Genomic DNA, 25,960 nt, shown 5'->3' with positions numbered 1-25,960 from the left:
AGTCCCACTGCTTACTCCACGCCCACGCTGCCTCCCGCCGCCACAGACACAGTGGGTCTGAGGATCTTGGCAAGTCTGAGCGGGCCGCTCCGGCTCTGGACTGTCTCCCCCCCCCACCCCAGGGAACAGATGAGTGTCCATGCCTCAGCCAGGACAGAGACTCCTCGACCATTCACCGAGGTCACCACGGTGACCGCAGCCTAGGCTGCCCGGGGCCTGCTTAGGTAACGTCAGATCCTCAAGGGTTGGGGGCAGTGGTCACATCTGGTGCCATGGGCCCTGGGTGGCACGACCAGAGGTGCTGGGCAGAGCCCCGAAATAGCGAGCCTCATAGCCCTAAGACAGCTGCAACTCTCCTGACTTCAGGGAAACCAAGCAGCACACCTGCTCTTCCCCTGAGCGGGCCAGCCCCTCCTTGTTCCTCACCCTGGGCCTAGCGGCCAGGTCAGGGAGCCCCAGGAGACCAGATGAGACAGAAGTGCCGGGCGACAATGTTGGTTTTAATGGCATTAACATCCAGGAGGTCATACTTCAGTTCTTGCTGACAACTTCTCCCAGAGCTGAGGGGCTGCTGCCTCGCCAGGCTGGGCTGTNCCCACAGCCCAGTGAGAGAAAACAATTGCACTGATTGACACACGGGTCCCCAGAGGCCCCGGCCTCCCCAGCACACACCCTGGGGTCTGTCACGGAGCTTGATAAGGGCTTTGGCGTCTGCTCGGTGGTGGTCCAGGGCTGGTCCTGGGGAATAGTGTTTATCAAATGTGACAAAGGTTCTTTTACAAACGGGGGTCTGGAAGATCTAGTTCTGTGACTCTAAGAGACTCTTCGTCTCTAATGGCTTCTCTCAGAGCTACTGGAAGTTGGGCCTGGATAACGCTGTGTCGGTTGGTTTATTTATTTGTAAGGAATGTGTAAGGCATTTTGGTAAGTTGAACAGTAACTTCTTTTCCTGCAGAGGAGACTCAGACAGAAGTGCCCTCCTTTGAGCTGCTACTGTCCTGCGAACAAAGGTGGGCAGAGGGAGGGAGAGGCTGGGGCTAAAGGGCCAAGGCGAGCATTCACCCGTAACTCCTAGGGACCTCCAGTCCTGCCTTGGGATTCACATCCCCCCCCCCTCCCCCGTCCCTTCAGAGAACACCCAGCCTAGCAAGTCTGGAAAACCAGAGTAGACCCCGGTGACTGACAGGAGCCAAGGACACAGGAGAGGGAGGGCCCTGATTAGGTGAGGACCCTGGTCCCCCAGGCTGCAAAGCGAGGACCTAGCTGCCAGTGGGTGTCAGAGACGTACTTCCCACAAGAGGAGCCACAGAAAGGTGGGTGCTGGGCCGAGCAGGCCAAGTGTCCTACTGCCTGCTTTCAGGAGTCTGTCCCCACCACCTCCGGCCCTTAGGCCTGGGTCTCCCATCTGTTCTGTGTCGCAGGAGTCCTGGGGCTTCCACAACCCCACCCCCTCCCCCGGCCCTCCGCACCCTGACTCTCAGCCCTGCTGTGGGCCAGGGCCCAGGGCCGGGGATGGGGGGGTGGGGGGCAAGGCCATGGGCGGGGCCGGGACACTCACTGTTTTGTCCAGCTGCTCCTGCAATTTCTTCACTGTGTCTTTCTCCTTTGCCAGCTGCTCCTGGGTCGTCTTCAAAAGCTCCTGTAATTTGGTGGCAGCGCGTCCCAGGTCACTGGTTAACTTCTTCTCTTTTTCTAGTCTCTCCTGCGGGTGGTCACAGGATCAAAGGGGATCAGCTGTCACATGGCACACAGCAGAAAGACCGCCTGGCTACACACCCCAATGCCAGGGAACCCAGAGTCCTCCAAAGGTGGCGGGAGGGTGTGGTCTCCTGGTCACCCAGGGACAGTTAGGTCTATGACCCAGCTACCAGGAGAGCTTCCTGTGACACCGGGGATGTCCTACAGTGCACTGTGGCCAGGGTGACAGAGGAACTGAACTTCCACTTTAATGTAAACAGCCCCACTGACTGGTGACTGCTGAGTATGACAGGGGAGGTTTAGACACCTTTCCACCCCCCATCACCGTCAAACGAGGTGGGCCCCTGCTCAAGGGTCTCCCCCTCCCACCGCCAAGAGCGACAATGGATGGTGGCAAAAGCCAGGTCGGGGTGGGGTGGGAGAGGTGCTCCTTTCCTGACCCCACCTGAGCCTTGAACAGATGCCCCCGCCCCCCTTTACCTTCAGCTGTGTGGCCTCCTCTGCTTCTGAGGACTCAAGGGGCCCCGTGCTGCGGAGCTTCTCCAGCTCTGCCTGGAGCCGCCACGCTGAGCTCTGAGCCTTGGGGGAGAGAGGGCAGCGGGGCATGGGCGGGATGCCCCACAAGCGGCAGGCCCACCTGTGGCTGAGGCCGGGGAGTGCAGGCGGGACCCACATGCGCAGCAATACCCCCCACTGGGAGGGACAAGGCCAGACTGTCCAGCAGACCCCTGACCCGCGCCCCCCACTGTCCCCAGCAACTCAAGGGCTGCGCAGGCAGGGCCTGACCTCCTCAAACTCGGTGGTGAGCTTCTGCCGTAGTGCCTGCTCGTCCCCCAGGAGGGCTTCTGTCTGCTCCAGCTGTGTCTTCAGCTGTGTGGAAACAGCGCACAGACTGTGGGAACCTGGGAGACCCCCCCCCCCCGGGGAACCAGGGCTCCGGGGCTGGCTCTGCCTCCTAGTTGCTCCTGGCGCTCCCTCGGCCTCTCCCTGCCCCCCAGCCAGCTGACCGTCACTCCCAGACTCCCCCTTTGGGGAGCTGGTGCCTCACCCTCAGGTCCAGAGCCTGGGGGATTAAAAGCAGATGCTGCTAGGACCTCTGCCGACCTCAGACATCTTTCATGAAACCCACGGGACTGGGACGCCTCAGAGCCACTGTGCAAGTCCCAGCCCCTTGGGGCTGTGCCCACCACTGCTATGCTGGTGACAGGCCCCTGCCTCCCGCTGAGGGCTCCCGACCACAGCTGCTCAGGTCCGAAGTCTGGAGAGCAAGCACCCTGCTGTGACATGGCAGCTAGGGCCAGAGGGGGAGGCCACTCCCTAGCTGGGGCCCAGCCGCCCGGACTCCCCCTTTCACCCCTCCTCCTGCACACAATTGTTAGGACCCAGCGCCTGGCCCCTTCCTCTGCTCTGGGACTTCTTCAGAACCTGGCGGCCCCTCTCTGGGCAGAGTGGGGTGGGCAGAGCAGGTGGTGGGGGCCACAAGTCGCCCGTGTTCGGCCAAAACAGAGGCCTGCCGCCTTTGCTCTCCAACCGGGCTCGAGGGGGCCCACACGGGCTGTTAGTGACAGACATCTGGGGACCAGCTCACCGCCCTAACCTCGACGGGGTCCTGCTCTGCTGGGGGGACCTCAGGAGGGACAGCCGGGGACCCAGCTACGTCACCATCCTCTACGTGGCTCTGCATCTCACTCAGCTGCTGCCTTACCTGAAACAGGGAGGGTGGATTTGTGCAAATACACAGCCAGACACAGTGTCACGCACACACGCACAGGCCCCTCAGGAGGCTGGCACAGGCTCCCAGCGGCTGAAGCCCCTGTGGGGGGCCTGGTTTGGTAACTATGACCTGTGTCAGAGTCCCCATGCAGGTTCATGGGGGTGGGGGGCCAGTGCCATGACCCCTCACCAGAGCCAAACTGAGGCCCACACTGGCCCCATGTGCTTTGCTCCAAGGCTAGCCATGGCACCCTCCCCGGTGGCAAGGTGACCCCTGATGGACACGGCACACTGAGCTACTGAATCCAAAAGAGTGAGAGGCAGCGGGCAGGCTCGACACAAACACCGCCTATGTCGCTGTCCCAGATTCCTTCCAGGTGCAGGCCCACTATTTAGGGCCTTAAAAAGGTCACAAGAGGGGCACCTGGGTGGCTCAGTCGGTTAAGTTTACGACTTCAGCTCAGGTCATGATCTCACGGTTTAGGAGTTTGAGCCCCGCGTTGGGCTCTGTGCTGACAGCTCAGAGCCTGGAGCCTGCTTCAGATTCTGTGTCTCTCTCTCTCTCAAAAATAAATATCTCCCTCCCTCTCTCAAAAATAAACATTAAAAAAAAGTCACAAGAGGACACTTGCCTAACAAGATCCCCTCACACCAGAGCTCCACCGCAGGGAGCAGGTGACACTTGTGGTGGCCCCCCAGGCACTGGGCCTCAAATCTGAAGCAGAAGCAACATCATGAAGCCCTGTTAAAGGTTCTTGTCGGGAGATCCGGGTGGGCCTCCGGTACGTGCTCCCCAGAGGGCATGGCTGGTCTCGGGCCCCCTGCAAAAGGCACTGCTCCAAAGGGTACCCCAAGTGTGAGGGCACCCTGTTCTGCTACCTTCCCAACAGCAGCCCCCCAAAGGTGACCCCAAAATGTGCAGGCTTTTGAGGATGAGGAATTTGGGGGTTTTCTCTGCACACTGACCTCAACCTGGGCAGCACCCCTAGGGCTCGTCACTCAGACCTGGCTTAGGCCACAGCTTTGGTGAGTGGCCCTCGGGCTCAGGTGAGTCAGCGTGGATGGCACCCGCCCTCTGGTGTGACAGTCCCATGTGAGGCCCGAATAACCCGAGGGGCCCCCATGGAGCCAGGAGTTCGTGCCCCAGTGCAGATGCTGCTGTGGGAAAGCCAGCACCATGGACCAGACCTTCTGTCTCCTCAAAAAACCAGGCGCGTGGGTTTGTATCCAAAACCTGCCAATTTCTAACTGTTAACAACCAATTCAGGATTTGAAGAAAGACCGCAGATCCACCTGGACAGACCAGCCTTCTAGGCCGCGGCTCGCCGCTGCAGCCCCATAGCTGGGACCGGGACGGGGGAGGCCTGGCTCTGTGGGGCCTCACTGACCTCCCCGGGTGGCATGGAGCGGGCAGCCACCAAAACAGACATCCAGGAGGACCCGAGGCCACCTGCACGGTGGGAGCCCTGGACAGCAGCAAATGGGCACCCAGGGCTGACTCCCTGCCCCGGGTCCATGGGCCTTGGTGCCCACCCACAGGTCTGACTGACCTGGTCTGAGCCCCTGCTGACATGGGGAAACACCCAAGGGCCCTGAGGGCGGGGCAGTGTTGGGCCACGGGGCTCACAGAGATTTGACCTCCCAGAACCCCTGCCCTGAGCTGCAAGCGCCTTCACAGGGCCAGGTCGCAGTAGAGGTTGTGTGAGTGGTGCGGGAGCGCTGGCCCCGGAAGCCACCTGCTCAGCTCGGGGTTTTGGGCCAACACGTGAGGAGCCCCTTCAGCGCGACTGATCGAAGCCTGCCCCCACACTACACCGGGGCACACCCCACTCTGCCGTGAGTGTGGCCTTGGGCGGGGTGGAGAACCACGACACACACATGCACACGTACTCACACCCTGGCACAGGCCCCGCTCCTGCCCGCGCGCTCACTCACCAGGGCGAGCTCATTGCTCTGTTTCTGGGCTTCGCTCTTGGCTGCCTCCAGCTGAGATTGAGATTCTAATAAAAGCTGCCTCAACTTGGAGAGAAAGCAGATCCAAGCGATGGGGGAAAAGGAGAAGAAAACCAGTTCCTGGGAGTTAACACCTACACGTACATGCTGATCTAAACCCCCACCCTCCCAGCCAACAGCATCGCAAAGCCTAGCGGGCCAGGCAGGGGCTCCCCAGCCTCCCCAAACTACTGCTTCTTTCTGAAGACCCGGGGAAGACAGATGCCATCACAGGCGCGTCCTGGATCTTCGTTTATAGGCCATCTTATAAAATAAGGCTGAAAGTTCAAGATTAAACCAGAACTGTGGGGACTGAGCTTGTCTTTCCACTTCTGAATGGTCAGAAAACAGGATCAGATTTAAGCCCATCTGCCCCTGAAATGGTGGCCCCGGGGCCAGGGAGAGAACTGGCTTCAGGAGGCGGTCCGGGCTGTGTGCTTTCCTGTCACCGGCACGATCTTCCTGCTGTGTGCCCCGTGACACCCCTCCTCAGCTCAGCCGACCCACAGCAGGGCCCTAAGCTGTGAATCCAGGCTTTGAGTTTATATTAATGAGCGCTGTGTGTGTTGGGGGGGGCTGGAGACCCCGCTGGGCAGACTCACCCCTGCTACCTCCTTGGCGTAGCTCTGGCACTCGGCGCTGGCGGCCGCCATGTGCTTCTCCAGCTCTGCTTCCAGATGTGACGTGTGTTCCCTCACCTGCATACACACGTGCCCACGTCACAGGCCCCGAGGGGGCCAGCAGGAGGCTCTGACCACAGGGGACAGGGTGACAGGCTGCAACAAGGCTGGCTGCCCTGGGTTAAGGGCTGGGAGATGGCCCGTGGCCTGCTGGCAGTGGGCCAACCCAGAACAGGCAGGAGTGAATCCCTGGCAACAAAACACCGGCCTGGACTCCAGCATCTCTGGGCCCAGACGTGGTCCACACTCCGCCCTGGAGGAGAGCTTTTAGATTTACTTGCTGCATGCCAGGGGGCCCCTTGCACCCCTCGCATGCCACAGATGCCACCATGTGCTGGGCCAGGCACTTTGCACAGCCCATAGCTGTCTCAGGCCGCTCTGAGGCTGCAGGTGGCTCACAGGACAGACAAGAGAGATTTGCCCCTCTCAACACATGCGGCCCCCGCCCCCGGGGGAAAAAGAACTACGGTGGCCTCCGTAACCAGGAAAGCAGCCCCCATGCCTACCTGATCTGAACTTTCAAGTTCTGCTCTCAGCTTCTCTACAATCTCTTCGAGATGTGTCACTGTGACCCGCGACTGCAAAATAAGGGGAAGGTCCCATCAAATGCGAGCCCCTGGAAGGGGACAGTCCCGGGATGTGGCACCAGGTGTCCTTATAGACGGCCCCTGGACTGGAGCAGGACAGGCCGCCTCTCCCAGGAAGCCCAACGGTGCCCACCCACACATGACCAGCAGCCTTGTCCTGGGGTGGGAGTGGGTGGGGGCTCTGGAGACTGAGGCGGCGGCGGTCACTCCATAATCACACTTTACGCAGCATTACTGAAACCCAGCAAACTCGCCTTGTGCCTCCCAGGAGACCCACATGACCCCGTCAGCTTTGGCCCTGGTTTTGATGAGTTCTGATCCAGCTGTTGGCCTCTGGGAAGTTATGTTTCAATTCCTAGGGAAGGTGGACCTGCTGGAGCGACTCCCATGTCACTCGCCCCAGGGTCTCGGGGCCCCTCCTGTACCTTCTGGAGCTCCTCCTCTGTGGCGTTGACTTTGGCCTTCCACACCTGCTCCTCCTCCTCCACGCTCTTCTGCAGGTCCTTGAGCATGCCCTCCTGGGGGAAAGGGTCACTGAGGCAGGGCCCCTCTCCCCACAGACCCCGCCCCCATGAGCACAGCTGCAGCCTCCTGCCCCCCCTGGCTCCTCTCAGATGGCTGCCTGGCTGTCGGTGCGGCCCATCTCTGAGTTCATCATAGCTGTCACACGGAGAGGAAGGTGGCCACAGTCCTAGAGCAGGGGTCTCTGGCCAGTGTGCGAACGAAGGCTGTGTGTGGGCCATGCAGCGGAATGAGGTCTGTGACCTGAAGGACGCCATCAGGACTCTCAACTCTGCTGGGTTTGCCACCAGCTGATCTCAGGTCCAGGACGGGGTCAGACAGGAGGGCTGGACCTAGGTGGCCCCTGAAGTCACACAGTGGCTTCAAGCCCGCCACCTGCCAAATGCTCCCCTCTTCCTTTCCCAGACTGGTCTGTGTCATGACTGTCTCTGCACCCCCAGCCCCAAACCTGCGGCCCGGCCCTCTCCCCTGCTCAGAAGCAGGGGAAGGCCTGAGCACCTCCTTCATCCCCTTGGGGCCCAGGGAGGGGCAAGGACTCACCCAAGGGCACACAGAGCCAGCATCCAAACCCAGGGCTCTGTCCCCCGGGGCCACTGGCCTGCCCACTGACTGGAGGCTATGTGAGCTCTCTCCCAGCAGCACCCCGAGGGACACCCAGCCCAGAGCCTTGGCGAAGGCTGTGCCTCTCACACCCTACCGTCTCCGCCAAGATGGTGCGGTACTGGTCACACTCGGCCTGCAGACTGCTCTGGGTCTCCTCGGCCTCTCGCAGCTTGGACGCCAGGTCCTGAGGGCAAACCGGGCTCCGGTTAGCCGAGCACAAAGGCTTCACCCAGCTGCCTGATGAGACAGCTCCAGGCCCCCTCCCTTCCCGGGAACAGGGGAGAGCAAGAGTGAGTGGTGGCCCTGGCGGGCCATGTCGCGGCACCCATGCTCACCGGGGAGGGTTCTGTGCTGGCCGGCGGCGGCCTCAGCAGCTCGGGGCCCTTCTCTCGGAGTTCCTGCAGCCACTCGGTGTAACTCTGCGACAAGACACACAAGGTAGGGCCCGGGGACGTTTCCTATGGGCGGCAGGGCCCCAAGGGCGCCACTTCGCCTCCTACCTGGTGAGCCGAGTCCGCGAGTGCTGGCAGGAGAGCCAGCAGGGCCTCCTTGGTCTGCGCCTGGGTCGAGCTGAGCTGCCTCTCTGATTCCTCCTAGAGCAGGGGGGAGGGCAGCAGTCAGCCGTAACATTTAGGGCGACCCCGGGGAGCATTCCGGAGATGCCTGGGCCCCACCTCAGCTCTTCAGGGGAGGGACAGGACCAGAGGAGAAGACAGGTGGCTCCGTGGACGGGATGGGGACCAGTGGCGGGGGGGGGGTGCTCAACCTCAGCAGCCAGGCTCTGGCCACCTCGGCCCGCGCGGGGTCAGTCTTGACAGATCTCTGCACCAATGGGGAGACGGCAAGCTGCCCACGTGCCAGGTGCAGGCTGTTCTGACACCTCCCAGCAGGACCCCCCGCCACCACCACCACCATCGGATCTTGGTTTTGACTCTTCACGTGAGCATGTGTGTGCTCATCCGTGTGTGCAGACGGCCAACCTGCTGGGGGCGCTAAGGGGGAGGCAAAGGAGAGGTGCATTTCCCAGCAGCCACCACTTAGGGGCTACTGCCAGCCAGGAGGGGCGAGGATCAGGGCCCTCACTCTCCAAAGGGAGCACCTACCCAGGAGGGCTAAAGGCTTGGTCGTGGTCCCCCGTCCGCCCTCCTCAAGGCTCCCATGCAAAGTGCGAGGAAGACCCTGGGGAGGTTTCTGACTAAGTCTATCTAGTAACCTGTCCCCAGCAGGCTGAACCTGCTGTCGACAGTGGCTTGACTGGAGACCTGAGGGTGACACTAGAACTCCGACTGGATCAGAGCCTTTGAATGCTGCTCTGGGATGTGCATGACAAACATATGCCCCGCCTGCCCACGGCACCCATGTGATCTGGCCTCCAGTCTCAGAAGCGGAGCCTTCTCGGCTCACCACCAATGCAAACAGAGCTGCTGCCCGATGCTGGTGGCCTGCTGTGGATCCTTGACCTCGTGACCCTCTTCAGGCCCCCTGGCCATGTGAGTCCAAGGCGAGGGCCAGAGGACCCAGAGACCAGTTCCTATCTATCTGGCTGCATGACTGTGAGCAAAGCAGGTGACATCTGCTGTCACAGCTCCTGCGTCTGCCGCAGAAAGGCCACACAGGCTCCCAGGTCACCTCTGAGGAGTCTGAGTACAGCTGTTGACCTGAGGCTGGCCCTCCCCCTCCTGCCTCGTCTTGGGACCGTGTCTGATACAACCCTCAGGCTTCCTGGGAGGCTCATGAAAGTTGCTGCAGAGCTCATGATAACAGGACAGACATTCCTTCTGCATGAGCGAGGCTGAGAGGGGAGGGCTGGCTTCCCAGGGCCTTTCATCAAGGACGGAAATGTGTGGCAAGAGGGGGTAGGTGAGGCCTCCCCCGGCTGCCACTATAGGCTACGTCCCCTGACCAGAGCTCAGCACTGGCTCCTGGCCCAGGGCTCCAGAGGCAACACAGGGGCCCCACGTTCCCCGACCCGGGTAGCACAGAGCACAGGACCTAGAGACAGCTTGCTGCTAAAGACAGCTTTCCTTCTGTTAATTACAGTAAAGATCAAGCACAGAACCTACTGGGCCAGATTCTCGGGGGCCCCCGAGAAAGCAGCCTGGGAGAAAAACAACTCGAGGACAGCCCAAACTCAGGCTCAAAGGCAGTGAGGCCAGACAGGCTCACAGCCTCCACGGCCACTCCATCTCTGTGCCCTAACGGCAAAGGGCCCAGATGAGAAAAAGCACCAAGGGTGTGTTCCCTCTTCATCTTATGGAGAAAGGAGGCAAAGGAAGAGCGGGACGAGGAGGGCAGGGACAGAGACGCAGGGGCACAGGGCACCCTGGCCGCTGGCCGCGGGGCCCGCCGGCACAGATCTCCGAGGCTCCGAGGCCAAGGCTATTCTGCATGCAGTTTGCGTGGTTTGCTAAACCACAAAGTTGCTGCTGACCAAGTCTGGACCAGCAGGTGAGTCTGTGCGTGTAGGACTCTGACCTTGGCCTGGGTCAGGGAGCGCAGCTTCTCCTCGCAGGTTCTCTCGGCCGAGGCCAGAGCCTCCATGGCCTTCCAGTTCTTCTCTCGGAGGTCCTGGGGGCAGACACAGGAGAGGTCAGTGGCCAGGGAGGGTCAGCTGCCCACACATCCCCCACGAGACGCCTTGGCCGGGCTCAGGACCCTCCCAACCCTACCTGGGACGCCACGGGGAGACTGCAAAGGGACAACATGTGCTTTCTCTTGGCCCACATCTGCCGGGCCCATCGGGGGCAGCCCACCGGGGAGTGGCTGCAGCACAGGGCCGTCAGGAGGCTCCGGTGGGAAAGAGAGAGAAGCAGCTCCTGCCACCAGCAGCCCCTCAGCTGGCTGTGGCCGTGCAGGGCACAGGAAGGGCCAGGCAGGGCTCCCCGGGGAAGGGTAGCCCACGTGAGGAGCAGTGAGGGTCAGCCCAGCAAGGAGGATGTAGGAGAGGCTCCGCATCCCTGCAGGGGAAAGGGACCTCCATATCCCCTTCTCCTGACACCTGCCTGCCCACGCCGAGGTGACCATATGGCCCACACCAGACCCACTGATACATTCAGACCCCACCATGAGGTGGGAGTGGAGGCTGGGGGGCTCCCTGCTTGAGCACATGCCCCAAGCTGATGGAATGGGAGTCAGCTCTGAGCCTTCTGAGGGACCCAAGGGGAAAGGAGGCCTCACCCAAGCTGCCCATGACGGTGGGACATAAAGGGGTAGCCATGCCCTGTCCTGGGGTGGGATTCCCACAAGCCCGGCCTCACACCCACGCCCTCAGCACTCACATTGTTCTTTGCCTTCTGCTGCTCTACCGCCTCCTGGAGCTCCGTGGCCTCCTTCTCCAGACACCGCACCTGGGACTCCAGCTCCTTGAGGCTGAAGGGAGACAGTGATGTCACTGCTGGGTCTACAAGGGCCACGGCGCCCCCAGGTCCTGTCTCGGTAATGCCCCTTCTGCTGCCCGGACACCCACCGGGAGCCACTCAGCTAAGGGTCAGTCCCCTCCCACCACTGCTTACCACCTCAACAGGGCGTGAGCTTTCAAGGGGAGCCCAAGAAACCGCCTCAGCCCCATCCCTCTCCACTCATCCCGAGTGCCCATGGGGCCGGGTGCAGAACCAGAAGGCCACCAGAATTATGCCTGGTGACACCGGCCGCTGGGACTGAAGAGGTCAGAGCAGCTGCGGTGGCCAGTCAGTGGGAGTGCCCCCGACAGTCGGGTTTGGGGGATGCTTTTTCTTCTAGAGAACTGAGCCCTACCACCTGGTATGTGGCTCCTGTTCAGCCTGGCCCTGATCAGTCCCCACAAAACATGGCAGCTGGCCCTTGCCTGTGGCCACAGCCACGTCTGGCCCTCTGAAGACATGGGCTGGGCCTTCTCAGAGGTCGACTGAGCTAGAGGCTCAGTGGTCACCTGCACACCCACTGAGAGTCTGGACGCCAGTGCTTTCAGCAGCTCATTACAAGCCTCCTCTGGGTATGGCAGAAACATCCTCTGTCCAAAACCTAACTCTGCTGAGACCCCAAGGCTCCTCCCTCAGGCCTTGCCCCAGATGACCCCCCCGCTGTCATGGCGTTAGCGAGACGTCAGTCCTGTCTCCACATTCAAGAGCCTCATTTTCCGGAAAGTGAGAGGCTGACACTGCTAGAGACAGACTAGCTGTTCTGAGCCACAGGCCTCAAACAGGGGTTTTAATATGTCAGGTTCTGCATTAAACAGGGAGGGGCACCTGGGTGGCTCAGTTGGTTAAGCGTCCGACTTCGGCTCAGGTCATGATCTCACAGTTCGTGATTCTAGCCCTGCCAGCTCAGTGCTGACAGCCAGCTCAGAGCCTGGAGCTTGTTTCGGAGTCTGTGTCTCCCTCTCTCTCTGACCCTCCCCTGCTCATGCTGTCTCTCTCTCTCTCTCTCAGAAATAAAACATTAAAACAACAACAACAACAACAACAACAAAACAACTTTAGGACAGGGAAGACCACAGGAACAGCAGGAACAGGTGAAAGCTGAAGTCCAGAAGTGATGAACTTGGACTTGAAGTCAGGAAAGAAGTCTCCACCCATGGGTGTGCCTGCCAGAAAGGGCTGCCAGCCGTCTGGGGGGAGGTGGGTGGGGCTCTGGCCACTGCCAGCCACATGAGGACATACACATCTGCTTTACTTTCCATGGGCGTCAGCAGCGTGTTTGAAACACACCATTCTAACACATCTCAGGACTNCCACCCACCCTCCCTGGCCATGGACTCCCACTGTGGTGCCGCCTCACCTTGTTACTCTAAAAACAGTGCTCAAGGCCTTGAAGTCAGTTGTTGACTTCTTGGGGGTTGGTTTTAGGCCCAAGGAACCCCGACCTCACCCTTAAAGCTCTACTGGGACCCCTCACAGCTCTTCCCTCAAGCCCCCCGCCCTCCGCCCCCTGCATTATGCAAGAGCCTGCCTACAGCAAACCACCACATGAGCAAATCCAAAAGAACAAGATGCCTGAGGAGGAAGGGTGGGCAGGCAGCCGGCAAGGACACACTGATAGCCCCTAGCAGCCGCTGCCCGGGTCCCAGCACCATCTGGGGTGGGTCACTCATCTCCACTCAGAACAGGACAGCCTGACTTAGACACAACTTCCAGACAAATTCAGAAGGAAATTTTAAAAAACCAACTTCTGCCAAACACATCTGCACGATGCAAAAAAATCAGAATGAACCATCTTTGCAGTGTAACTTTAGCGCCCCAATGATATGCTCTGTGATCCAAGAATGTGATCTTAGAAAACAAAAGCAAAAAAAAAAACAAAAACAAAACCAAAAAACCCCCCAAAACACCCCTCATCAGATGCAACCTCTCTACTTCAATAAACACCAAGAGAAACAAAATTCACCAGAGCTCTCTGCAAAGCAGCAGCCTGGGAAAGGAACACAGTGGGGGGGTCTGGCTGTGTCTCCTGCAAGGCATTTTGGGCCCTCTGGCTTCTTTCCTCAGCTCCCAAACCGCAAAGCCTGAGGCTAAGAAACATGGGCCATGGCCTGAGGCGGTGCAAGGGAGGTGACTCACAGGCAGCAGCCAGAACAAGGGAACCGTGTCAGTTGATGGTCTGGGACACATCTTACCGTCTGCATGGGACGGAGCACCCCCTTCATGCCTCACTCCCCTGACTGTCCCACAGAGCCCCGGCCGCGGCAGCCAGGACTCCCCTCCCAAGCCTGTGGGCATCTGTGCAGGGATGCACGCTCCAGAGGGGACGGTCCCAAGGACTCCAAGTCCACTAACTCAAGCCACCCCACCCAAGCGTCGGCTCCAGCCTTTGCAACAGCAAACACACAGTCCCCTCGCACAGCTTCATGCCAGGCCACCAATACCGAGAGAAAACAAGGTCTGCAGTAGTGATGCTGCCTCGCTGACAGTCCTGTGACTTGGTCAGCTCTCAACTGCACTGACGTCGCAAATCTGTGCAAAAAGCTGGGAGACCTCCTGGGTTCTCTATCTGGGTGTGTGATCATGGCTGCTAATTTCCGATCTCAGTCCCTCTAAAAACCCTCACCGTGTAGACATGGAGACCCTCTGACCAGCTAGCTCTTCATTTGAGTCACAGATGGATGGATGGACAGGAAGGGGAGAAGGTCCAGAAGCCCCCACCGAGGCACCTGCCAGTCTCGCGCCTCGAGAGGAGGCAAGGAGCTCTTGGCAAGGAAGCCTTATTTTCTGGCTAGGCCTGTTCCCCATCCTCAGAGCCACTGGAGGGAGCAGCGAAAGGAAGGGCCTCTGAAGGGGCTCTTGCCCAGGGGTCCATGAGCCCTGCTGAAAGCCCTGGCTCCTGGGGTCCTGGCCACCATGCGCTGAGGCTGTAGGCCTCCGCGTCCACTCACCGGGCCTGCTGCTCCTCTTGGATGGCCTGGAACAAGAGACAGAAAGCGCCATGTCACCATGAGATGGGCCCTGTGTGGTGACTAGTCAGGATGGCTCTCTACTGGGCGGGATGGGACCCAGCAGCCTCCTCCCTCCCGTCCCGCAGGCTGACCTGGGCGTCCTGGGTGTCTCGGGCCTGGCCCGCCTCCAGCAGGGCCTCAATAGACCGGATTCTCTCAGTGAGCTGCGAGTTCTCGGCCCTGGCCTCCTTGAGCTGCCCATGGAGGCCACTCAGCTCCTCGCACTTGCTCTTCATCTCTGCCTCGGAGGACTGCAGTTTGCCACGCAGCTCTGAGGAGAAGGTGAGCAAGGGTGGGCAGGGGCGGGAGACACTGGCATGGACACCCCCGCATCTGTTCTCTGGGAAACTGGCTTGTATCAACTGAGTTCTGCTTAGGCACCTCGAACCCAGCACCGCCACCAACCATCCTGGTCTCGTCGTCTGGCTACTCTGCTTCCCCGCGTCCTCACTTCTCATAGGCTGGCGAGGCCTGTGGGTTCCCCTTCTGCCATCTGCCAAGTCCCTCCCCAGCTCACCAGCACTCTGGGGCCACCCGGGCCCGGCCTGTTGCCTTTGGCCAGAATGACTGTAGGAGCTTCATGCCTGGTCCCCCGGGCCACCACTGCTCCTCTGATCCAGTCTCCACCCAGTACCAGAGCATCCAAACGTACAATGAGCTCATGCCATCCCTGTCCCCAGATGCCCCGAGTGCTCCGATGTGACACCTCACAGGGAGGGCCACCTGGGGCCTGCCCGTCTGGCCCCACACTGGCCAACTGCCCTCTTTGCCCTCTTATTCTAGTCATGCTTGCTGATCTTAGGCCTCTGCTTCTTGTATGGGCCAAGTTCAAGTTCATTCCCATTCTCAGGGGCCCTGGGCTGGCGTTTTTGCCTCTTCCTGGTCTTTGTGAGACCAGCCCTTTCCTGTTATCCAGATTTGGCTTGAACATTCCTTCCGCCTCATAAAGGCCTCCCTGACCACCCAATCTGAAGCCACACCTGGCCCATTAGAGTGAGGTCAGCAAACGAGGCCCAAGGGCCACCTCTGGCCCACTGCCTGTTTTTGTAAGTACAGCTTTATTGGAGCACAGCCAGGTGTGTCTGTTTATGTGCTGTCTAGGGCTGCCTTTGCATTATGGCCTAGGGGTAGGCTACCTTATGGCCTGGGCAGCTGTGACAGGCCCTGGGTCTGGCCCACAAGGCCAAAGCTGTTTACTATCTGGCTCTTCAGAGTAACCACATACCAGCCCTGCATTAGGTCACGCTGGCTGTCAGACGTTTGTAGAGCACAGGGCTGTGTGTGACCTGGTGGATGCACGGCCCCCCACCTGCCTGCCGTCGCCCCTGCTAGAATGTGGCCGTGCTGCCACTCCTGGCCGAGCTCTGGGTGCCTACGGCAATCGTTCAGGGAACACTCGTGAGCAAGTGACTACGGAGTGGTCCCTGGCCCCGTCTGCCATTTCTCCAGGGGCCCTCAGCACCCTCATTTGGTCACATCCTTCTGATTATGAAGGTGACCTGTATGTAGGCCTAGGGGGACCACAGGCCCACCTTCCAAACCTGGCTTTTGGGCTGAGTGGGCCAGGAAGGACCAGAGGTCAGCAAAGGCCTCAGGGTTGCTTGGCCCACCCACGGCCCAACACTCCGGCGGGCCCCATGGCAAGGCAGGCTGCAGGTGGTGGCACCACCCTCCCCCAGCCCCCCAGCCCAGCTCTCAGGCTCTGCCTGCCTCCTGCTGAGACCACCACCTCACGACTCCCTGAAGGGCAGGGGCAGGGTTCCCGTGCTGCCCTCACTCACCAACAGGCCTGGCCCATCTTCTGGGCTCCTGCCGGCAGCGGGGCCAGGGCGGCACACATCTGGCACAGGCCAGACGGGAGCCTCGGAGCCAACAGGCCATGCTTACCGGCCATCTGCTGCTGCTGCTCCTGGGCCTTCTCGGCGTCGGCCCGCAGGCTGGCATGGCTGGTCTGTGAGCGGCACAGTTCTCGGCTGACCTCGTCCAGTCGCTTCTGCAAAGCCTCCTCGCTCTCCTTGTGAGACGCCTGGGGACCGGGCACAAGGAAGGGGGCCGTGAGGCTGCCGGATGAGGCTACACCCTCAGCGGGCTCTGACGCTGCAGATGACAGAGAACTCTTGACATCCCGCCAACCTACCCCAACAGCCTTTATAAAATGCTCCTGGAGGGGTGCCTGGGTGGCTCGGTCGGGTTAAGTGCCTGACTCTTAATTTCGGCCCAGGTCACGATCTGACGGTCCGTGAGCTTGAGCCCAGAGGAGGGCTCTGTGTTGACAGTGCAGAGCCTGTTTGGGATTCATTCTCTCTCTCTCTGCCCCTCCCCTTCTCTCTCAAAATAAATAAATAAACTTAAAGAAATGGGAAAAGCCCCGTTCTGACTTCAGGGAGACAGAGAGGTGCTTCCCACAACCTAACCCTCCAGAAAAATCTGGAGAGCTCCTGAGAGGGCCCTTCTAAGGTTCGCACCTGTCGAGTTCTTGTTCTGAGTGAAGCACTGTTCTAGGCACTCTGTGAGCATCAGCGTGGCGAATCCCCAGCCAGCCCGTGGGACAGGTACTACTGTCATGCCCATGTTACAGATGGAGAGAGAGAGGCTCTGAAATCCCCAGCGGATACCAGGGGCTTCACGGGCAACACCAGGACAGCAGAGAAGGCAGCCACACGCCCCCTGCCTCCCTCACCACCTGTGATCATCTACTCCCAGAATCCCTGGCATTGGAGATGAGAGAGAGGACTCTCTGCAGCCCCAGGCAGGGGATGAGAGCCCAAAGCCTGAGATGGCAGGAGACGCTCAAGAGTCTGGGGCTTACCGGTGAGAGCCAGCCCCAGGGTTTGACTCCTTAGAAATGGCACACATAACAGTGACGAGCTGGGCACCAGAGGGGAGGTTCCAGCCCCCGACACACCCGGACTATCCCGAAACCTTTAACACAAAACAACGGCCAGGCCCACTCCAGGGGTTCCAATCTCACTGGTACGGGCGGGCCTGCTTTACGTACAAGTCAGCAAACACCAAATCCTTCAATCCAAACTGTGTTCACCTGTCCACAGTCCTTTTTAGTTCCTCGCACACACCCAAACATGGGTCTTACAATCTCACATCTGTCGTTCTAGTACCTTCCACGAGATGTGCTACAGCCTAACTTCAATGGCTGAGCCGCAGAAGGGCCCAGAGCCCTCAGAACACCAGGATTTCCTTCTCCAGAAACATTAAACACACAGCAGACATGCTAGCAAGGCTCCCCACGTGTGGTCCCCAAACAGGCCGATGGGGGCACCCAGAAGCAAAGCCTCTAGGCGGAGGCCACACTGGATGTTGCCCAGTGCACTTTGGGATGGGGACAATCTTCCCCCTCTGAAGGAGAACAGCCAGTCTCCGGGGGAAAATGCCAGTCCCCAGCCCACGGCTGGAGGCTGAAAAGGAAGAATTCCAGCCCAGCCTTGAAGCCCGAGGCTGCGGGACTACAGGTGGTGGCAAATGTGGAAGGACAAACAACTCTGGGGCTAGACCTAGGGGTTCAAATCCCATGTCCGTGAGAACCTGGGACTGGTTACTTATGTTCTCTGTTCTTCAGATCCCCTAATGGGTAACGACAGATAACAGCACCTGCCTCCTAGGGTTCTGATGAGAATTAGCGGAGTCAATGCCTGAGTGCGCTCGGGACGATGCTTACCACAGCGAACGCACCCACTCCACACTACTAGCATTCACGGTTACTGACGAGCCCAGGTCACCCTCGTGATCACCGGGAAGAGGTGACCCCCTGTGGCCAGGCAAGCTCTAGCCTGTCTCTGCTACATAAATAGGCCTAGGGGCTAGAGCGGATGCGGGCGCTGAGGCTGGCTCACCTGCAGCTGGAGGACCTGCTTCTCAAAGGCAGCTGCCTTGGTCTCCAGAGCCTTCCGCTGCTGCTCCTCCTGCCGTGCGGCCTCGGACTTCTCCACCAGCTCCTTGCTGACCTTGCCCAGCTCCTGCCGGAGCTTGGCCAGCTCAGCATTCTGCCTGCAAGACAGTCACCAGCCCCCAACTGATGGACGGAAGAGGGACCGGGTGAACTCTCACCAGCCCTGAGGGGCCCCCCACCCCTGGGTCACAGGGCCTGGCAGGCGAGGCTTTGCTCTGGGGCATGAGTTCTTTTTACAAGTGACCCCCCCATATCCCGGGGCCACTACCAAAGCCTCTCACAGTCGGTCCTACAGACTTTGATGTGTGTTGGTGAAGACGTTCTTTTTGCCGGCATGGTATGTGGACCACAGGGAGCAAAGAGCAAAACGCGCACTGTAGTACCCCACAGGAGGCCTGCCTAGAAACAGCGGGAAAGTCAGAGAAGAGGCAAGACACCCTTCTCCCCATCGCTGATCTAGGCCCAGACAAGCCCCAGAAGCAGGCTGACTGGCCTCGACACCACTGCAGGGCTGGAGTCCCCGCGCCCCACTTCCTCGGCAGACTGGACCATGGCTGGGCCTGGAGGCCACGAGGGGTGGGAGGCTGAGGCACTTTTACAAAACAGACTGTTCAACACCGCACAAAAGTTGGATCTCAGGACGAGCAACAAGCACAGAAGTGAAGGAAGGAGACTCAACTGAAAGGAAAAGAAAGGCAGCTGAAGACCTGCCTTCCCCCATGCGGGGAGGTGATCGGCTCGCCAGCCTCCTTCCCCAGTTCAAAAGACACCTCTTCGAGGCAGGACCGGCCATCCAGCCAAGGGACAGTCGTAGGCAAGACTAAGGAGACAGACGAGACCACCCACAACCCTGCATGGTGGTGTCAGACCACGTGGAGACAGAAACCTGGTTGAGACCAGCTAGTCTGCTGGCTGAGGGATAGGTGGGTCCCACCTCTCCGCACTTGACTTCTCCCACCGGCACCCGGGTGGCCGTCCCAAAGTCCTCTGCGGGGCCATCAGCTCACACTGTCTAAGGCCAAGATTCAAGACTGGAGGACTTCCGGGGCGCCTTGGTGGCTCAGATGGTTGAGTGGCCGACTTCAGCTCAGGTCATGATCTCCTGGCTCAAGGGCTTGTGAGTTTGAGCCCCGTATCTAGCTCTGTGCTGACAGCTCAGAGCCTGGAGCATGCTTCTGATTCTGTCTCTCTCTCTTTCTCTCTCTGCCCCCTTCCCTGCCTGCACTCTCTCAAAAATAAACATTTAAGAAAAAGAAAAAAGACTGGAGGGCTTCCAGGAAAGGCTAAACGCCAGTGCTCTGGGATGGAGACGGAGAGCTCAGTGGTGGCCCCTTGGGACCACTCTGGAGCTCTGGGCAGGGCCCCGGGACCCCGACCCCACGCGGGGCAGAACTTCCACAAAGGGAATCAGTGGCCACCCCCTCGGAGTGACAGGTCTATAGCTTGCTGGCTTTCCCCAGGACAGAGGCTGCAGTGGATACACAGGCGGGTAAACCAGAGTGTTCCTCCATTCTGCTTGTAGCTGCCGAGGAAATCACAGCCACTGAACCTCCAGCCTATAGGCCAGGGCAGATGAAGATGTGTGCACGTGTACGCCCAGAGGAGGCCTCCATACACAAAGCACCAGCCTGGGAAAGGTAGCCTCCAGATCACTGCCCCAGGGGGCCACCAGCAAGACCAGACACGTGGGCACAGGCTCCCCTCCCTGGTTCAGCTCCTGGGATGGCCTTCTCCCAACGTGACTTGCAGCTAAAGGACAGAGGGTGCTAGCGCCCTCTACCTTTGTTGGTTCTCCTGGCAAGACGGGATGCTCTGAGGATCATGCAGAACCCCAGAAAGTCCCTTCAGGATGCTTTAGGCCAAGAGAGGGCCAAGAAATGTGCATCAAAAGAAAATGTGGTTCAGGCTTCCTCTGGGCCAGCCTGTTGAGACTGTACTGCTCAGATCAGGAAGTCAGAAGAAAGCCACGTGGCCCCCTCATCGGACTCACTAGCACTTGAGCTCCTGACAGGCAATGCTGAGAGCAAGAGCCCCGCTAAGTGGGCCGGGCCGAATGCTGTGAGGCAGTACTTACTACTGCAAATGTCCCTTCCAGCACAGAAGACCTCATCCCCGGTGGAGAATCCAGGAGCTTAGGCCCACGGGAGGTCCCCCCACTACCATCAAACTCTGATCATGGACAATCTGCTAGTCCCTGAAATTCTGGGCCACCATGAGAAGTTTTTAAAGGCCACATCGAGATGTTGAAGACAGACATGGAAAAAGTATCTATTCCCCCAGGAAGGCAAGGTGCCGGCACAGCCAGGATCCAAGAGGCACCTGATCCTGTGGACAGTGGGCACGGACAGACCAGACTGGGGTTAGCTGGCTCTCCCCAGGGCCTTGACCACATGTGAGGATGATGGCCATGCATCTGAAGGCTTGGCCACTCACAACCAGACAGGGGGATGGAGAGTTAGGACAGAGCCCCAAACAGGAAGGGTCGCAAGTGCACAGCCAGCCCCACAGGCTCACGTGTGGGGCCCATACAAGGCTGCCATGCCAGCCCCACAGCCAGTAAAAATCTAGGATTTACCCGCAAAGCCTTGAGGCTCAGAGACCCTCCCCAGCTCCAGGGCCTCTGGCAGTGCACCCTCGTGGTGTCTGAACGGGGGCGCTGAGCTTACTTGCTTTCCACCTGGCTCGTGGCCTGGTTCAAGGCATCCCTCAGGATGGAGTTCTCTTGCTGCAGACGGGCCAGCTGTGTGTTAGGGCCATTCTCCAGCTGCTCCTGAAGAGTTCGGATCTGCAAAAGCAGCAAAGGGGCATCAGAGTGCCTCTTGGCCTCACAGGGAGCTGGCTTTGGGAGTGAGGTCGGCGAGGCTCCAGCCCAAAGACAAATGCACCAGAGGCAGGGTGACCGCCTGCACACGCTCCCCCCACTCGCCGCCTCACTGTTTGTAGCCTCCAGGCACTGTGTTAACTGCTATGACACCAAGCACACAGCCATAGCCTACAATTACCCCCGAGGAAGCCTGTTTCCTGCTCTCTGACCTCCCGTGGCACATCCCGAGCCAAGCAGCAGGGAGGAGGCCGCGGCCCACTACGAACAAGGCAGGGGAGAAGGCTCAGGGCTCTGGCTCCACGGGCCAGGCTGGGCAGGTGACTGGACCCCGCTGGCCTTGGGGGCAGCTCATGCTTCTTGTTTTGTGGGGCCCACCAAACTCGAGTGGAGAGGGCAGAGCCAGCATTCCTGGGGAGTCACACAGAGGCTGCGAACTTAACCCACGGGAAACGAGGAGAGGGGACACGGCACTGGCCACCTGGGACCAGGCTGTTTTCAAAAAGTGCTCTCTAAAATCTAGTTTACATCTTGCTGGTTGCTGACATTCACACACGAGTGGTGGGCTGGCTGACAACATCTGGCCAGATGAAATGGCCCCGCCCTCCAAAACCAAAGCAGATTCCGAAAACAGTTCCCCTACCCTGTGGGGAGCTGCGCATGTCCCCGGGCCCCCAATCGTGCCCCCGAGCCCTGCCCACCTTGCCCTGCAGCTGCTGCACCTCCTTCACGTGCTCCCGGTAGCTGGCCTGCATGCGTGCCTGCACGGCCGTGATCTCCTGCTCCCGGGCCACGAGCTGCTTCTTCACCTGGGCCTCCCCGGCTGTTGCCTTAGCCTTTTCTGCTGCCAGTTCCTAGGAGAGAGCAGAGAGGCGGTCAGGCCAGGGCAGGAGCTTGTCAGATGGGACCCAAGTCCTCCCAGTGCAGACATCACCTGGGGCTGGGAGCCTGAGACCCCTCCCCCTGAGTTCCGGGACAGACCAAGCCAGCCACAGCAGAGAGCCCGCAGGAGGCAATGAGGGGTCTCTGGAAAGCCCTGCTGACCTGACCAGTAGGGGGCTGGATGTCAGGCCTTGGCCATGTGAAAGCGGTGGACACAGGAAGGAGCTATGTAAACAGGATACACTGTCTTGTGCTCTCCAGGACTATTGGCTCGGGCCTGCTGCGCCTATAACAGCCTGGCCTGGCTGGGTCCCTGACATCCAGGCCTTGGAATGCCCACTTCTACTCGAGTGCTTTGTGTCAGGACGGAAGAAACAGTGAGCCTTGATGGCTGGGCCACATGGAGGGCCCAGTCCTCCCTGTGCAGCCCAGGGATCATCTGCTCTGGTCAGTGTCAGATGCCCACGATGAACACAGGATGCTGGGCCTGGGGACCCACAGCCTCAGGGATGGGCAGAGCACAGGGTGGGAAGGGCTGGTCATGGGAGAGGAGGCGGGTGGGGTCTGTGTTATTCCTGGAAGAAGGGCAATGGATGGAAGCCACAGGGAAGCTGAGAGTGACTATTCGAGAAAGGATGATGCAAACAAGCCCCTGGGGTGAGGATGCTCCCTGTCCTGGGAGCCTCCAGCTGGACTGGCAACAACCTGGTGTGGGCCCAGCCGGCCTGCGTGACCACAGTGCAAGTATCTCACAAGCCCTGTCCCATCCCTGTGCTGGGCAGGAGACCAGGGAAGTGGGAAATCCTCTCCTTCTCCGGGCCGGGCTGCCAGGGAGACCCACCCTGAAGGGTCAGAGTGCCCCACCCCACCCCCCAGGCTGGGAGCAAATCAGAGGCGAGAGGAGGAGCCAGTGACTGGGTGGCCGCTGGGTGCCAGTGCTGCCTGTGTGCCTGGCCTTCCCTGAGCCCATCTGGGACTCTCCGCCTCACTCTTCACACAATCCACGTCCTGGCTCCGCCCAGGGTGAGAGCCCACAGGAGCACGAGGTCCACGCTAAGGGGCCCTTCGCTGATTATCTACAGGAACGGGAGAGGTGACCAACACTGCGCACCCACTCTGATGCACGCAGGTGTCTCCCTCAATTCTCTCAGTAAGATGGGGATCACGACCCCATTTTAAAGCTGAGCTCACTGAGCCCTGGGGAAATATGATGTCTAAGGCTGAGAAGGCTTTCTCTTAGCTCTGTGCTGGCCTTGGGACTTGGTGGCCACTTGCTAACAGGCAGCCTGCTGGGCTGAGCCACGCAAGGTGGCCAGAATCACAGGGGACAGCTACAATGACATGTAACTGCATTGGTGATGACCACTGTGGCGTCGGGAGAGGAAAATGGCTGTTGTGGAAGGCTTCTTGAGGGAGGGAAGGAGGCCAAAGGAGTGTTCAAGGATAAGGAGGAAATTTCCAGCCAGCCATGCTGGAAGTGGTCTTCGGCATTTGAGGAGAAGGGAAGAGCGGGAAGAGAGGCCCGGGGCCGCCACGAAGGGTCAGCACGTCAGGGGAGCAGACAGGGGAGCAGCACAGGGATGCAGGCTCAGGTCTGAAGATTAGGACCCACTGGCAGAGCTTAAAGAGGGACCTCACATGTCCACGGTAGTACCTGGGAGCCCACGAAGGCCTCCTCAGGCTGCAGGGAGGGTGTGGTCAGGGGAGGGGGGCCTGGCTGGACACCTCGGAGCGCGATGGGTAACAAACCGAGGGCTGTATCAAGTGGCCACCACTGAGAGTGAGCAGTAAGCGTCCAGCACGAGGGGCAGCGTTAAGGGGCCTTGTGCAGGATGCACCCCCCCCTTGCACCTGCTGCCCTGCTCACGGTGGCCAGGGACCCCGGTCATGGGGAAGAAACAGGCCACCGTGACTGTGAGAGGTCGTACCTCCTCTCTCCTCACACCGCCAGCCCACCCTACAATCAAGGGGGCAGGCACAAGGAGCTAGCCAGACACCCACGCAGCCAACCCAACCAGCCACGGGGACACCTGCTCCCGTGTCCTCTCACCTGAGCTTAATTCTGGGGGTAGACAGATCTCACAGAGACTGCTCAGTCTGTCCAGAAAGAGGATACCGGAGGACGGCTCCCCGAAAGCACAGACTTGACAGTGCCAGCCAGCTGGCTCCCAGGGGGTGGGAGGGCACCGATTTGCAGTAGTGGCCCTTTCCTGTGGTGCAGACGCTCGCGGCCTTGGTGCACCATCAGCAGAGGCAGAAAGAGGCTGCGCAGCCGGCTCCCGGGAGCAGGGCGAGTGGCTCCAGCCACCCTGCATTTCACCACCAGCTCAAGATGGGCTCACGTGAAGGCTGCACGTGGACGGTCTTGACAGAGGATGAGACCGACCGGGCAGAAGGCTACTGAGCTATAGGGAAGGTCCTTCTCCTGGGTGGACCATTAACCAAGAGGAAGCACCCAAAAGCTCATCTGCTCTTGCCATCTCCACCAAATGAACTTCACTGTTTGGCTCAGGGCCGTGTCCCTCCGACTGTGGCCAGAAACTCAGGCTGCCTCGTTTCTGTCTATTCTCGAATGAGCAGATGGAGGCGCCCTGAGGAAGGGCTGTGGCCCAGACCACGGGGAGCATCCCCAGTCCCGGGCCATCTCCCTGGGCCCGTTGCCCGGACAGAAGAGGGAGAGAGGGAGGTAAGCAGCAGGAGGGTGAGAGCGAGCCATGGAATTCTGCTGAAAAAAGACAGCTTGAAAGTCGGGTGGAACCAGCCCCATAGGGCCGCGGCACCAGGACTTACTCCTCAGGAGAGAGGCAAGGGACAGGGCACAGGGAGTTCAGGCAGGGGTGACAGGCAGGGGCGTGGGCCGACCCCTTGTCCCATGTGTCCTAACATACCCTGAATGCCGTCCCCGGCCTGCCGTGGCAGCACACACCCATGGCTATTATTCACAAAGTGCCAATGTTACACGGACGGCCAGCCATGCGTGGATACTAAGGGGCCTGCCATTTCTCTGCAGGTCTGCCCCACAGACCCCAGAAAAGGGAGGAAAACAGCTCCTCCACTGCCCTCCAGAGTTTTTACTACATTTCACAAGAAAACCGCCTTGGATCAAGTGTGCCCAGGCTGCTTTCCAGCCGAGTACCCTAAAAAGATGGCCCATCACTGGGACCGGCAGTGAGGTTCTGGCCCATCCCATCAGAGGATGAGGGCCCTGACCCTTTACTTAACGTCCATGCATGTGCTCTTGTCATGGGAGGGGAGCCCCACAGCCACACAGGGCCTCGACTGGTAAGCCAGCCCCGGGTGGTCAGCCTGCAGACAGCCAAAGGCCTTCCCGCGGCCACAGATTCCCTGGCGTGAGAGGCAGTCCCAGGCCAGCAAGTGCGAGCAAGGAGTCCAGCGGGGGAAGGGCGGCCCACGATGTGGAGGCGGCGCTGGGGTGCTCGGGACAGCGTGTGCACTCAGCCGTACCTTATTGAGCTCCCTCAGTTTGCTCTTGGCAGCGGCTGCGTCTTCCTGCTCTGTGGCCAGCAGCTTTTCCTTCTCTTCCAGCTGGCGTTTCAGAATCGCCACAGGGTCACCCTTCTGAGTGGCCTGGAAGTGCCCGTAGAACAGCGTTAACAGAGGGGGTGCACAGATATTTGGCACGCCCTCCCCACGCCCCCAGCAATCTGACCCTGACCCACGACCAGAGCAGGAGCTGGATCACATGGGATGGGGCTTCTGGGCGAGTGGGTCCTAGCCCGACTCCACACACTTCTGGGGACGGGCCCCCATGCAGCAGCCACCCAGTCGGCCAGGCCTTTAGGCCTCCTGTACACGGGAGCTGTGTGGTCCAAAAGCTCTGGATCTCTGCGGTAGTTTTAGGAGCATGGTGCTTCCCACTAACTTGGGCCAGTGCTGGCCAGGGCCTCCTCCTACCCCACTGAGGGGCAATTAGTCATTGTTTCTGGCTTGGTGCCACCCCTTAGCTGCTGTGTACAGCCTGTGAGATGCCTCAGGAGGGGAGGCATACTCTGGGAACAGGGGCCTGCGGTGAGTCCGGGCCTGTCTCCTTGGAGGAGTGGTCCTCCTGACCTCCTCTAGTCACTCGCCTGCCAAGAGACGCCCTTTGCTCCCCCAAGCTCACTGAGCATGAAGCTTCCTGTGACTGCGGGA

General features: G+C 59.9%; 1 protein-coding gene across 3 annotated transcripts in view; it reads right to left on the bottom strand.

Annotated features, from left to right (window-relative positions):
- Window positions 1–871: 871 nt before the first annotated feature.
- The window catches only part of RRBP1 (ribosome binding protein 1), a 41,733-nt gene continuing 16,644 nt past the window's right edge, over window positions 872–25,960 (bottom strand). The window contains exons 3-23 of one of the 3 annotated variants that reach the window (XM_077750224.1): window positions 25,274–25,396; window positions 21,628–21,780; window positions 20,772–20,890; window positions 18,050–18,203; window positions 16,089–16,227; window positions 14,294–14,472; window positions 14,142–14,167; window positions 11,074–11,164; window positions 10,271–10,363; window positions 8,296–8,388; window positions 8,131–8,214; window positions 7,890–7,979; window positions 7,096–7,188; window positions 6,590–6,661; window positions 6,006–6,101; window positions 5,347–5,430; window positions 3,287–3,403; window positions 2,485–2,568; window positions 2,179–2,277; window positions 1,559–1,702; window positions 872–998 (exon numbers count right to left, since the gene is read on the bottom strand). In XM_077750224.1, the coding sequence (XP_077606350.1) occupies window positions 963–998; window positions 1,559–1,702; window positions 2,179–2,277; window positions 2,485–2,568; window positions 3,287–3,403; window positions 5,347–5,430; window positions 6,006–6,101; window positions 6,590–6,661; window positions 7,096–7,188; window positions 7,890–7,979; window positions 8,131–8,214; window positions 8,296–8,388; window positions 10,271–10,363; window positions 11,074–11,164; window positions 14,142–14,167; window positions 14,294–14,472; window positions 16,089–16,227; window positions 18,050–18,203; window positions 20,772–20,890; window positions 21,628–21,780; window positions 25,274–25,396 (2,169 nt within the window). In that variant the 3' untranslated portion in view covers window positions 872–962. The remainder of the gene's footprint in view (window positions 999–1,558; window positions 1,703–2,178; window positions 2,278–2,484; window positions 2,569–3,286; window positions 3,404–5,346; window positions 5,431–6,005; window positions 6,102–6,589; window positions 6,662–7,095; window positions 7,189–7,889; window positions 7,980–8,130; window positions 8,215–8,295; window positions 8,389–10,270; window positions 10,364–11,073; window positions 11,165–14,141; window positions 14,168–14,293; window positions 14,473–16,088; window positions 16,228–18,049; window positions 18,204–20,771; window positions 20,891–21,627; window positions 21,781–25,273; window positions 25,397–25,960) is intronic. The other 2 variants (XM_077750225.1, XM_077750226.1) reach the window with 2 other exon arrangements.

Source organism: Crocuta crocuta, unplaced genomic scaffold (genome assembly GCF_008692635.1).
Source record: "Crocuta crocuta isolate KB4526 unplaced genomic scaffold, BGI_CrCroc_1.0 scaffold209, whole genome shotgun sequence".
Classification (NCBI taxonomy): domain Eukaryota; kingdom Metazoa; phylum Chordata; class Mammalia; order Carnivora; family Hyaenidae; genus Crocuta; species Crocuta crocuta.
Note: the sequence above shows the minus strand (reverse complement) of the source record. Positions and strands in the feature narration are given on the sequence as shown.